Here is a 13,439-nt window from a genome sequence, read left to right as displayed (position 1 = left end):
CTACAAACCACACCCACAACAAGACGTATACTGGATATTGTTACTTGATATTGTACACTGTATATACTGTATATTCTTCAATTAACAGTATCGTTCATACTTGAGCATTATTACTTTATTATTGTTTGATATAGGAGTGGCACGATGGAAGAGTGGTTAGTGTCACGTTTCCCGTTGATTGTGCCTTTGTTCCAGGCAGAGTTCTCCTGCCACCACAAGGGGGAGGGGTCACACACCTCATGACAATTGTCATCAAGGCCTTTTTAAGACGACCGGTGCAGGAGGATGACGCCGGGTTATTCCATGTGCCACTCTCTGAGAAGCCCAGTGTTATTCCGAGAGTACAAGTTCCCAAGTTTTCTTCCCTCGAGCATTTTGGTTTTTACTTTGTCATTTGTCTTTCTGCATTTGTGCCGTTTGTGCCCTTGTGGTCTCTTTTTGTTGTACTTTGTTTTGCAGTCGTCCTCCTGCTGACTCTGCTCCCTCATGTTTTGGGTTTTACCTGGAATCCAGCATATAGACACTTTTTGTTTCTCCTTCCGTTGTACTTTGTGATTTTTGTTTGCACTTTGTATTGTTGGACTTTTATGCTACGCCTGCCATGCGACCTTAGTTCAATAAACTCTCTGACACATACAAGACAATGCGTCGCCTGTCAGGCCACGATATCGTAGTCAAAGGCAGATTTCATGAGGTCAGCTTTAAATCTAACTGTACTTATGGTACAAGTAACATATGACAAAATGCTATATGACATATGGCATATGACACATAGGCTACCCTTTTATTTTTGAAGTTGTTTTCTAGAACCTTAGTCTCAATAATGCTGAAACAACTTGACAATCTTTTGCTCCCAGAGTGAGCTGCCTCCGTTGTGACAACATTGTGCTGTTCTGATATGAATCACGTTCACACAGTGCTAATTGGAAATTAAGTTCAAGCTATCATTTCAGGATGATAAAAAAAACAACAATCAGGCGATGAGTGATGTCCTTTTTTTTTTTAATTGACGCTCTTTCTTTCTTGATTGAAGTTTTTTTCGGCTAAGTTTTCATCATGAACTGCATCTTGTCCTCTATCACATCCTTCTTTTATTTATATAAGCGGTGTGTGGGCAGGAAAGGTTTGTAGTCAGTCAGTCAAGCAGAGCGCTCATCGATGACACTCAGCAAGACTTTGAAACTAGATGCACACGTGATGCAGCGTATCATCAGACGCCCCGTCGATTTTGGCAGTAATTTAAGACTTGGAAATTCCCCTTATGGCCAGTTCAGGGTGTCCCCCGCCTACTGCGCCAGCAAGCCTGCGACCCCTGTGAGGAAAAGCGGCTGAAAAATCATTAACGTTAAAATCATTAACGTTACCTGTTAATGATTTATTTTTGTGAACTATGAGCTCAGAAGAAGACACTTTATATTTATATAATATTTATTCATAATTATTTCTTTTTGAGAACAGATCCCTTTACTATTATTATTTTGTGGACCAATATGAAGGAAGTTTGAAGGGTTCTAAAGTGGGATAAATCAAACATTGATGGCATGTTTGAAAGACTTTTTTTTTTAAATCCAAAAATGTTTTGCCCTGATTAGGGGGTACTTGGCTGAGAACATATTTCACAGGGGGTACATCACTGAATAAACGTTGAAAACCACTGGTCTAGGGTGTACCCGGCCCAAAGCCTGAGCAGAGCTGGGATAGGCTTGAGCATACCCACGACCCCTAATTGGGTGGATGTTTGTTATAGCTTTCTCCAAACTTTTTTAATCTGAAATCTACAATGATCTAGATTTTCCTTCTAATGTGCTTTATACTGAATTTATTAAGATTACACGGGGTTAAACTGAGTTCATCCCACAACGAAAAAAGAAAGCTTTGAACAACACTTATCACAAATACTTTCATGAGGATAACAGCCGGGAATGTCCACTGGCAAACCTTTATCAGGCCTGATTAATGTATTAGCAAGACACTCTAATGAGACTTTCCAGGTTTGTGACATTTCACTCTGTTATTTTGCTATTTTTTTTTCGGGTTGCTTTGGTTACCTCCAAGCAAAAGATTTGATCAGTGAGGCATGACAGCTCATTCATGAGTAATTATGCAAAATATTATACAATCTTCTGAGGCATTGTGATGCTTTCAGGACTATGCCTGATTGTTTGATTAGATGTTTCCATAAAATCATGACCATATTTTTAAGTCTAAGTAGCAATGGAAAAAAAAAATCTAAATATGAGGGTCAGTGAGTCTTTTTCACGAGAGATATGCTCACCTATTAACATGGTCTCAATCATAAGCAATGAAAATGCATCTCCAAAGCAATCGTTTTCTGAGATTATTGTTTGCTCTCAGCCTCGGTGACTATTTAGGACAAATGAGAAAGTGACAGCACATTCAACAAATGAAATTGTTGTCGGAACAAAAAAAAAAGATATTTAGTTGCAGAAGTAGTGTTCCTAAAAGATTCTCAGCATCTTTTGCTGTTTCTGAGATTATTTTGTGGTGTATGTGTTTGGGTGTGTACATGTGTCTAGCTTTCAGATTCCCCTTTACATTTCATGCTATGATCTTGTTTCTAGCTGTGCACTTTTGACTAAAAAATATGGACACTTTAAAAATATGGACGTAGTATTGATGGTATGGTATTTAGTATGTATCATTTACAGTACATATATCACCATGCAAAATAAGTCCCCCACATTCACAACATGACAAACCAGTCAGTGTTTGCCACAACCACATTATACTAACTCAAAAATAACCCAATTAATCTCTTGCAGGATGTTTAGGTGAGTTTGAGCAAATTAAATTGTGCCATTAAAGTGTGCCTTAAAAAAACTAAATCTTACATTCCTCCAAAAGTAAAATTACATTAAAATCTTTGATGCTATGAATTATTGGCTTACCAAATGCCCTAGAATTATCTCAATTATTCCAATTATTCCAATTTAAAACTCGAAACGGGGGTGCATATTTTGTGCTTGGTTCCTGTGCTTGTTATGACTAAATAAGAAAAATAACGTTATATCTATTGTAGATATTATTGAAAGGATTAGATGTGTTGAAAGCAACAACATATATTATTCCATTAATTATTTAAACACGTTCCTAATGGGAAACATTTATGGTCCCTAGGCATTGTATTTTTTAAAAACATTGTCATTGCTCCAAAAGTAAAAATCCATTAAAATCAGTGATGTTATGAATTATTGAAGGCACACCACTATGGAAAAAAAAAGATTATAGGAATGACATCCAAATATGTTTAGAGGCCAAGAATGTTCCAAATATACTAACTTCAAGTCCCCTTCACTTGTCAGTTCAAGTTTTCTGTTGTTTTTCCAAAAGTGTGTATAAGCCAATGATCTGCTCACCATCACAGTTTCCCTTCATCCCATAGGAATGCTTGATCAAATAGGGGTCAAGTTTGCAATGTGCTTTGTGCACTTGGGGATGTTTGAAGAATAAAGGTTTGTGTCTAAACTCTTTCACTAAATTGAAATTCAAGAGAAACGCTCTTCCAGTCCAATTCCTGATTAATTGATGAAGAAGAATGTGATAGCTTTATTCACATACTGGTCCTTTAACATTAGGTTCATATGAGGATTCAACGCCAACGATAATTTCACTTTGAGTGGACCTATCAGTAATCTTAATACGACAACAGCACAAACATCTGAGCAACATCGTCACCAATTAACAACAAACATGGATTTTTGATTCCCAATGTAACTTCCCTGATAACGAGAGAAAATGGGAATCGAACAACTGTCTCTCCAAACAAGTCTCAGAAGGTGTATTTACATCCTGCTTCATTTTCTCCCAACTCCCCTCATGGCCAATAGCCTCCTCCGTTCTCTCGATACAGCCATGTTATCCGATTAAAAGTCACATTTGTGCAGGTGAAGGATGGCACAACTGTGACTTGCATGCTAATGTTGTAAGCACTGCGTTCTGGCAATTTTGAGCACAGCCGCACACACCTTCAAAATCCACAAACTTTGTGTATAATTCCTCTAAAAAGCCCAACTCGTAGAAGAATATACAATAGGGGTCAATATCAAATAGGAGAGTTCACATGAAAAATTGTGAGTCACAATTAACATTGCGTCACATATATTTGACTATTCCATAAAAAAACGTGCTTCAGGCCTCCGAAATCAACCTGTAAACAAAATGCTCCTCCAAATTACAAAGTTGCTCCTCAAATGAAGTAATTGATTAGAGATTGGAGGGTGAATAAGGATGGTCACAGAAGAAATATTTACATTTAAGTTTTGTAATTGGGTTTTTGTACTGTCCGTGGATTTTGTCAAGCCTCACATGTCCACCCTGTCAAAGTGAAATACAACACTAATATTTTTTTAACAGTACAGTGTCAGCTTGCTAAATAAATCATGTAGTGACGGTACATCATGTGCTCATTAAATGCTAACATGAACCAAAACAGTCAACACACTAAATGAGCTCACATACTTTACTGTTTTCATAGATATTGACTGTTTGCAGTAAATATGTTGAAAAAAAAAGTGTTTGATATTTACTAGTATGCATTTCTTACAGAATGATATTCACTTAATATAATGAATATGAAATTACATGGAAAACATGTACGCCTGCTAGCAATTTGATACCTGCAATTAAATAGTAATTTTTAATTAATTAATTAATTAATTAATTAAGGATAACAAAGGCTGGTACATAGAGTGCAGCAGATTACCAGATGTGCATTTTTGTTTTTTGCATTTTTTTCCAATTAAAGGATTTCAAGTGTGACATATTGTTCTAAAATTTGTTACATGTGGAATGTCATGTGACCAAACCCAGAAAATGTGAGCGAGCCTTGAGCCAATACTTAAATCAGGATACACCACAGTTTCATCATTGATACAGCTGTGCAGATGCACTATCTACAAAGAAAGTGACGTGTTAAAATTATTGATTCCACTTCATCACATGGGGCATGAACATGAAAAGGGCCCCGTATCCAATCAACTGACTGTGGCTGGCAGTGGCATAAATCAACCTCTTTCTTTTCTGGTTCTTATTTGAAAGTGTGCCTTTGGTGTACGTTTAACAATGTTATTAAACTATTTTGATGGCTCTGGAAAAGGAGCTTTTCAACTGAACGGCTTATGATCATGCAGTCAAGAAAACCGCTTTCATTGAGGTTTTTCAAGTCAATGAAGACCTGAGAAACTGAGTTATTTTTAAGGAGGCACAGATATGACATTTAACGGTTACAGGACAATAAACCACCACAAACGCTCATGATCCACAATAACTATGATTCAATACGATCCAACCACAGCACCAATCATTTTTACTTTGTTCTAGACTGAAGCTCTTTATCAGTTGCTACATTTCCCTTACACTTTTCTGTGAAATAAAGGAGCTGTTTCTACATTTTTGATCAAATAGAACTTGTTGACTTGTTGATGTTACCTTTGCAGAGATTTTCCCCGCCCACAACACAAAATATTGTATGTGCACAGCAGCCTTCTCGTGGAATAAAAAAAAAGCTTTATTTTCATTAACATACATACTTTGTTTGTAACTCACTTAAAGATTTACTTTTGTTTATCGAACAGATTTGGGAAAATCAGGACCCTAATTTTGTCAAATGTATAACTGAGAGGGTTCTGGTCTTTTTCAGTTTGACAAGGTAAAACAGTTGTGTGAGGTAGTGTGAGATGTTGCATTTCTGATCTGACGCAATTAAATATTAGACTTTACACCGATCTTATCCGCTTGATCGTAATTGGACGATACTTGTCAATTTAAGCAAAATTGGCTGTAATGGCATCATTTGTTGTATTACGTCTACATAATGTAATATATCCATGAGCCTATTTACCATTTAACATGTGAAGAACAAGCAGAGCATTTATCACCGATAATTTTGAATGGGAAAAATGATAAACAGAGACAGTGACGATCATCCCACTTTTTAACATTGCCTCGGATGGCACGACATAAACCTCCTTGGCAACCATTGATGTGTTTCCACAGGCATGGGAAAATGTCTGAGAAATAGGCATAAATAACTCAGTTTGTCACATGGCCGTGGCATATGGTCTGAATCTGCGCTATAAACACTGTCCGTGCATGTGACACTATCAAAACCGTTCAGCTTTGTTGTGTGGCTCGAGATGATACAGGCTGTTTTCTCACTCGGCTCGGCAGCGCAGCACTAAGAATATGCCTGACCCACACACTTTGCTTGAAAAATGTTTTGGATTGTGCCTCTTGCCATAAGCCACATTATGTAAGAACTAAGTGTGAGGCGCAAAGTGAAGATGGCCATGTGCCAGGCTGTGGCTGTCCCTGCGTTTGGTTCTGAGCGAACATATCGTGTATGAATAGTTCCTGTGAGAATATAAACACACAGTACAAAAAGTAATTACATGCTGCCGCAGTGATTATGTGTTGATAAGAGCTGGCAGAGTGAGTGACAAGTTGCACTGTTTGGGTGCTTGAGTTGAACTCGTAATCTTTTACGGCTATAAATGCTAGTGTGCTGCAAGGAACTGTCAAGACACACGTTGGGTTTTGCTTTGGTTTTTTAATTTGAACTCCTTTTTTTTGCTTCTTCCAAACATTGCAATGCAAAAGTACCATAAGTGACTTTGAAAAATAGTATTGGCTTGTGTCTTCATTTGTAAGGAGCCTTCCACCTAATATGAAGACTGCTGGAATGGGGTGCATGCTACTTCAAAAACTACTGTATTTCTCCGCGGACAAGTCAAGGTTCTTTTTCCGTCTTTTCAACCCACATATTGAGGGATCCACTTATATCCGCATAACTTCAAACCAGACATTTTTTTTTCCAAACATATGTGTTTTTGGATAACATTAATTCAAATGTGAAATAGGTAAGATCATATCATATACAAGGCTTAAAATGATTATATATATACAGTATATCTCTAACCCGATATAGTATGCATCCATTATAGCGTGTTTGGGCTTTCAAATGCACTTTCGTCAAGCGCCGCCTGATTGTCTCTTTGTAGTCAAAAACTAGGCTGCGTGGATAATTTTTCCAGTGGACTTTGACGCATTATGAAAAGGAAAAGGCAGATTGAGTTATCTCCTTCAGCCTTTGAATATGTGCTTGACATGTGGGGGGGGGGGGGGGGGGGGTAGACAGCAAAGAGCAACCTACCACGCTCTGACCTCACAACAGTCGTCATTGGGTAAAGAACATCCCAAGTAAGATGATCAGCAAATCATCTCCGAAGACCTCCATTTCAAACAAACTGGATGGGTCCGAAGATGGCTACCCGTGGAAGACTAACGAGGATGTTTGAGCAAATGACGAGCAGAAAAGAGTCCGTGCGTTAACTCTTTCAGTGCCATGGACTAGAATTCTCAACTTTTAAAATAGTAATAACAATAGTAAATAATACAATTCTTGTCAAATAAGTTTTGTTTTTTCTTTTTTTTGTGTTTGTTTTTTTAATGGACCTAATATAAGCCAGTTGAGCACTGTAGTGATACATGTGACCATTGGATGGCATTGTTTCCACACAAGCAATTCAAAGTAAGAAATGGAAGTCAATCTTTCATTTTATACCACTCATATTTACATAGACATAGCCCACAATAATCAGTTAGCCTTGAAAGATGACTGAAAATGCTAAATATACTGGCCCGCTAGAAGTTTTGCTTGGCACTAGAAGACTGAAATGAGAGGCACTATCTGGCATGTGAGATAATGATGATGACTTTTAGGGCTTTTTGACTGATTAATATTCAGCTGTGTCAAAAAAATAAAGCATTGAAACTTCAAAACATTTTATTGTTGCAACATTAAGTTCAGCTGTTGCTTCTACTGTATACGCACACGTACATTGCCTCACACTTGTTTTGTTTCCAACCCCCCCAATAACTGCAACAGTACGTTATTCGACATACAATGAAGAAATGTGTCTAAAAAAGTACCGTCATTTTGTCATTTTAATAACACACACCATGTGTTAGAATTGGACAGCCATGATCTATTTAACCACTAAAGTCAGGGGTAGACTTATAATCGTGTTTTTCTAAAATTCAACTAAATTGAAGTTAAAAAGGGGGTTCGTACGCTAGGTTGACATCTGCATGGAGAAGTACGGTATATTTTCTAAAATGTTGGTTCAAAGAAACATCATCAACATATTACCCAAGAGTGGCTAGCCCTTCCTTATTCTTCCTTTGTATGTAAATTAATACTACTACTAAGATTCATACGGCTGGTCTCTTTCTTGTCCAATACACAAAATAGAAATACAAAAGTTTTGTTATTGCTCCCATTGTCCATTCATTTAAATAAAAAGCACTCTCAAACTGGAAAACACATGTTTCCATTTGGTGTCTATTTCTGTATGTCCCACTGTTATTTGAAATGAGCTTGAGATATAAAGCTAGTTGAAGTAATAAAAAAACATCCAAGTATCTTTCTGGGACATAAAATGTTGAAAAATAATCTTCATTATTGCTCATTGGTGTTTTGAGTTGCTCACAGTGAAACATCACTCAAACGTGCAGTTTAAGAAACACCTTAGGGCAGTCAACCAAAGCTTCACATTTTTAATGAGGTGTAAGCCCCCACCCTTGCCTGGTGTAGCTTTACACATTGCTCATCTTCACATTTAATTGGCTGGGTTACTGATCTAACAGAGCCTCTCCATAGTCTCACATTTTAAAACAATGAATACATTTTTATAAGACTCATTTTTAAGTTTGTAAGCGTACTAAATACTATACAGCACGATTTTTTTAATGAATGATAATTTTGTATTACTTGCTTTTCATCACTTTTTGCATCGTTGTTTTGATAATCAAGCATGAACTTTCTTCACCTGAACTTTTTAATTGTAAGTGAGGCATCATTCAGAGGGCAACATCAATTTGTGTATTAAAAACACTGGATGAAATGGATGGCTGAAATATAATGGATATGTGCTTACTTGTCACATTTTGTGCTGTAAATAACAAATTTAACAACTTTCTACTGCTTCCGACAGGAAACATTGGCCACTGCTGATCCATCATGTTTTTAAGACAAGTCAGACGGCAGAAGAAAAAACATTAGCTGTTCCAACTGCCTAATAAAACACCTTGAATCATTTGCCAAGTTGATACATTAAGAATCGGTGTTTTTTTTTGTTTTGTTTTGGGTTTTTTTTTTTTTGGGGGGTGGACGTAACTTGTTTCAAATGTTATTGAATTATTTAATATTTTACAATGTATGTGGTGTGTGTGTTGCAAATGACACAACTTTGAAAAACAGTTGATTAGGGGAAACATCAGGCTACATACCTTGGAAGACGTCCACATCCAGATGCAGTAGTAATAGTCCTCTTGGTTAAAAAAAAAAAAAAAAAAAAATGTGCACCAAGTCTAGCTGACATGGGGAAGTTGCTCACAACATCCTCACAAGGAGTTTCCTAAATGGAGTCTTTTTTTGCTTCAATGTTCCATTTGCGTCCGTGTAAAGGGATATTATCATTTGAAGGTGACTTGCATTAAATGTATTTGAGGACACTGACGTCATGTGTTTATCAAAAAATGGAGGGGATTCCTGTGCTTAGCTCTCTTAATGGGTGCACATGTACAGTACAATATGATTATTTCTAGCCCTGGTTTATGTGATGGCTGCTAAATGCACTGCCCTTTCAATGAGCTTCACTTGAAACAAATTGGTGCTCTCAACTTTCATGTTGAACTTTAATGACCTTTCAACTGGGATGCAGGTTCATTTTTTTGGCAGGTGTTAGGAATATTTTGTACGATTTTAAAGCTGAATGTCCTATCATATTAAACATGTTTTGTTCCTAAAAATATGTCATTTAGAGCACGGATTATTTATACTAAATTTATAATTGAGTGCAAATAAAAGACGGCCTTAAGAGCAAATTGACCATCTCCACCTTACCCTGCCATTGACAGATGAAACTCATAAAGTGCTAGTGCAGAGCCTGTTTTCTGTAATGTCATTATATGTCCAATTTGGAAGCCAGCAAGAGTTAGATCGGTTGATTCTAATTGTTGTGGGGAAGGTGCGCTATCGTGTGACCTGCATGGTAACCACGGCGACCCCGAAACGCTTGTAAGGGAGAGAGAGGGGGGGGTGGGGGTTATATCTCGCTTGGGCGACTCAAAATACAGCTAAAGTTTAGGCGAATCAATTTCTCCGGGAAAAGAAAAACAAAACCAAAATAGTCGTAATCACACGTCAGTCTGGATGGATTTGGAGTTAGTACTGTTCCTTCTGCTTATGTCTGTGCCGTTCCCTTTACTGGGGCTTTTGTCCAGGCCGCACAGAGACTCCGTCACCCCTTCTTCCATCTCCATGTACTCCGCTTTGTCCCCGAGCGAGGAGCCGGACGGCGAGCCTTTAAATTTGCGTAAAAAGTCCGGGAAGTAGGGGCATCCGGGCGGCATGCTCTCCACCGCCGGTTGCGCTTGGTCTTCGTTGTTGTCGGTCTCCCGGTGGTAAAAATAGTTGAAGTTGGACACGATGACCGGCACCGGGAGCGCGATGGTTAACACGCCCGCTATGGCGCACAGAGAGCCCACGATCTTGCCACCCACGGTGATGGGCTTCATGTCCCCGTAACCCACCGTGGTCATAGTCACCACGGCCCACCAGAAGGCGTCCGGGATGCTGGTGAACTGCGAGGTGGGCTCGTCCGCCTCGGCGAAGTAAACGGCGCTCGAGAAAAGGATGACGCCGATAACCAGGAAGAAGATTAGCAGGGCCAGCTCCCTCATGCTGGCGCGCAGAGTGTGGCCCAGGATCTGGAGCCCCTTGGAGTGTCTAGACAGCTTGAAGATGCGGAAGACCCTGACCAAGCGGATTATTCTCAGGATGGCGAAGCTCATGGCTTGCTGCCCGTTGCCTTGGTGCTGCGCCAAGTCCGTGCCCAGGGTGATGAAATAAGGCAAAATGGAAACAATGTCAATGGAGTTCATGATGTTTTTAAAGAACGCCGTTTTGCTGGGACTCGCAAAAAAGCGGACTATGATTTCAAAAGAAAACCAAATAATGCACACTGTCTCCACGATGAAAAAGGGGTCATTGAAGGGGGTAAAGCCGTGGTCCGGCTGCGTGGAGTTGTGTCTGGGCTGCAAGTACTCTTTGTCATCCCTGAACTCGGGCAGCGTCTCCAGGCAAAAAATGACGATGGAGATGACAATAACCAGCACGGACACCACAGCGATGCCTCTGGCCGGAGTGGAGCTCTCCGGATATTCGAAAAGCAACCAAATTTGGCGCTTGAACTCGTCCTCCGGGAGCGGTTTCTCCTCCTCTTTAACAAAACCCTCATCCTCGCGAAACTTCAAGATCGCCTCCTCTCCAAGTTCATAAAACTTTACTTCCTCCGAGAAGATGTCAAACGGGACGTTAGCGGGTCTTTTCAAGCGGCCCCCGGACTGGTAATAGTAGAGAATAGCGTCAAAACTCGGTCGGTTCCGATCGAAGAAGTACTCGTTCCTTAGCGGGTCAAAGTACCGGATGCGCTTGTCGGGGTCCCCAAGGAGAGTGTCCGGGAACTGAGTGAGAGTTTTGAGCTGAGTTTCAAACTTGAGGCCCGACACGTTGATAACAACTCTCTCGCAGCAGCCCAACTCGCTGTAAACATTCGCATATCCGGGCTGAGGACGTCTGTCAGTAATTGAAACTGTTTCGTCATCATCATCATCGTCGTCATCGTCATCATCATTAGCATTATCCATGTTGCACAGAAAACTGGACCTCTTGGTCCCCCGCTCCTCCTCCTCCTCATCGTCCTCCTCTTCCTCGGCGGCCTCGTCCTCCTCGATCATGATGTCCTCCTCGGATCCGAGCAGCGCCAGTTCGGAGTGGCGCAGTTCCCCGCCGAGAGTGGTCCGGCTGCGTCTCCACCGTCCAACGCCGCGTTGCTTTTTGCGCTCTCTGAGGAGTCTCTGCTTCTCGGGATCCTGAGAGGAGGAGGAGGTGGAGGAGGAGGAGGGGCGCGAGGCGGTACCGCTGCCGCTACTGCTGGCGCTGGAGGAGGCGGCGCGAGACGGATGCTGGCGGTTGTTAAGGAGATGCGCGCCCGACGAGGCGGAGGTGCCGGTGGCAGTGGACGAAGCGGTGGCTCCTCCAGAGCCGACGCCTCCTCCATCCGCTCCGGATCCACTCTCGGCTGCCGCCGCTGCAGCCGCTCTGGACTGGGCCGCCTGGCGCTCCCTCTCTCGCTCCCTTTCTCGGGCGCGGGCTTGGGCGTACCCGTAAGGCAGGTGGCTGTTGCACCCGCCGTCCGCACCCACCATTGCAAACTCCATTTTAAGTCAGAAGGTTTGCTCCGCGAGCTTAAAAAAATGGAAGCTGGCCAGAGTATAGAAGTTGTAGATGGAAAGGACCACTCACCTGCCGATCAAAACAAGAGCCCACACAATCAGGATCATTTTGAGTGCGCGCACTCACTAATGATAACCAATTTTGAGACAGGCCCCCCGTATTTTATGACATCATTTTCCCAGCTAAGGTGAGGGCCGTGGGGGGCCGGCCTGTTACGCACACACTTGCAGAAGAAGCAGCCTTGATGTGGTCAACATTGTGAGTCACGCGCAGTTTCTTTGGTGGTCTCCATCAGGTGGTTAGTTCCATCGCGTCTTTTGATCCTCCCTGTTTTGGTCACTGCCGGTTGCCATTTTACGAGAGACATCAAAAACATGGGATCCTTGCTGTTATATTATGGCTCTGGTGACTGGCATTCTCTGATGTTGTCTGGAGCTGCAGGAAAATAACACAAAACGAATCGTCAGTAAAGCAGTTGAGCTTACTACGCATATTATGCAGTGCAGAAACTTCATTGCATTATTATCGGGTCTGTTTATGACGCGGCTGATGACGCGCCGTGAAAACCCTCTATTGTGCAGTGCACAAACTTCATTGCATTATTATCGGGTTTCGGATATTAATAAATCAATGCTACGCGTATTCTCACTCTCCGCGCTGCTTATTTATAGCTCTATAACATTTACTTACATGTTAAAATGGACCAAACGCTTCCCAGACGTTTGAGCCGGCGGGCGAGGGCGATGGGGTGTGCTATAGGTGAGAATGCACTCCCGAATCCGTGTGTCAATTTTGGATGTAAAATGACTAATCCCTTGTCGTATCCAGGCAGCGACCACCTCATCCACTACATCCATGCGAGCTGTGACGCACCGTGAGAAGGGCACTTTTTGGTTGCGCGTCGACGTCTCAATTCAACAGGATCTGTTGCGACTTCAGCCCGCTGTCTCGGCTCCATCGTCACAACCCCTCCTCAATGCAGGCGGTGGTAAAGGTTTAAAAAGGTGTGCGAGCGCCGATATGACACCGATGACAGCCCAGCGAGACTGAAGCGAATGCATGCGAGGATGGGCAAAAGTTTACCTTCACCCCGGTGAATGCAAACGGGCCCTGCATGGCG

General features: G+C 41.3%; 1 protein-coding gene across 2 annotated transcripts in view; it reads right to left on the bottom strand.

Moving 5' to 3' along the window:
• Positions 1–13,439, bottom strand: part of kcna4 (potassium voltage-gated channel, shaker-related subfamily, member 4) — a 51,879-nt gene extending 38,440 nt beyond the window's left edge. Inside the window, exons 1-2 of one of the 2 annotated variants that reach the window (XM_088412291.1) lie at positions 13,010–13,439; positions 9,310–12,754 (exon numbers count right to left, since the gene is read on the bottom strand). In XM_088412291.1, the coding sequence (XP_088268417.1) occupies positions 10,219–12,303 (2,085 nt within the window). In that variant the 5' untranslated portion in view covers positions 12,304–12,754; positions 13,010–13,439 and the 3' untranslated portion in view covers positions 9,310–10,218. Of the gene's footprint in view, positions 1–9,309; positions 12,806–13,009 lie in introns of those variants that run through there. The other variant, XM_088412292.1, reaches the window with a different exon arrangement.

The sequence above is a fragment of the Hippichthys cyanospilos genome, chromosome 4 (genome assembly GCF_059441005.1).
Source record: "Hippichthys cyanospilos isolate Australia breed blue-spotted pipefish chromosome 4, RoL_Hcya_1.0, whole genome shotgun sequence".
Classification (NCBI taxonomy): Eukaryota; Metazoa; Chordata; class Actinopteri; order Syngnathiformes; family Syngnathidae; genus Hippichthys; species Hippichthys cyanospilos.
This window is presented reverse-complemented; position numbering and strand designations above follow the sequence as displayed.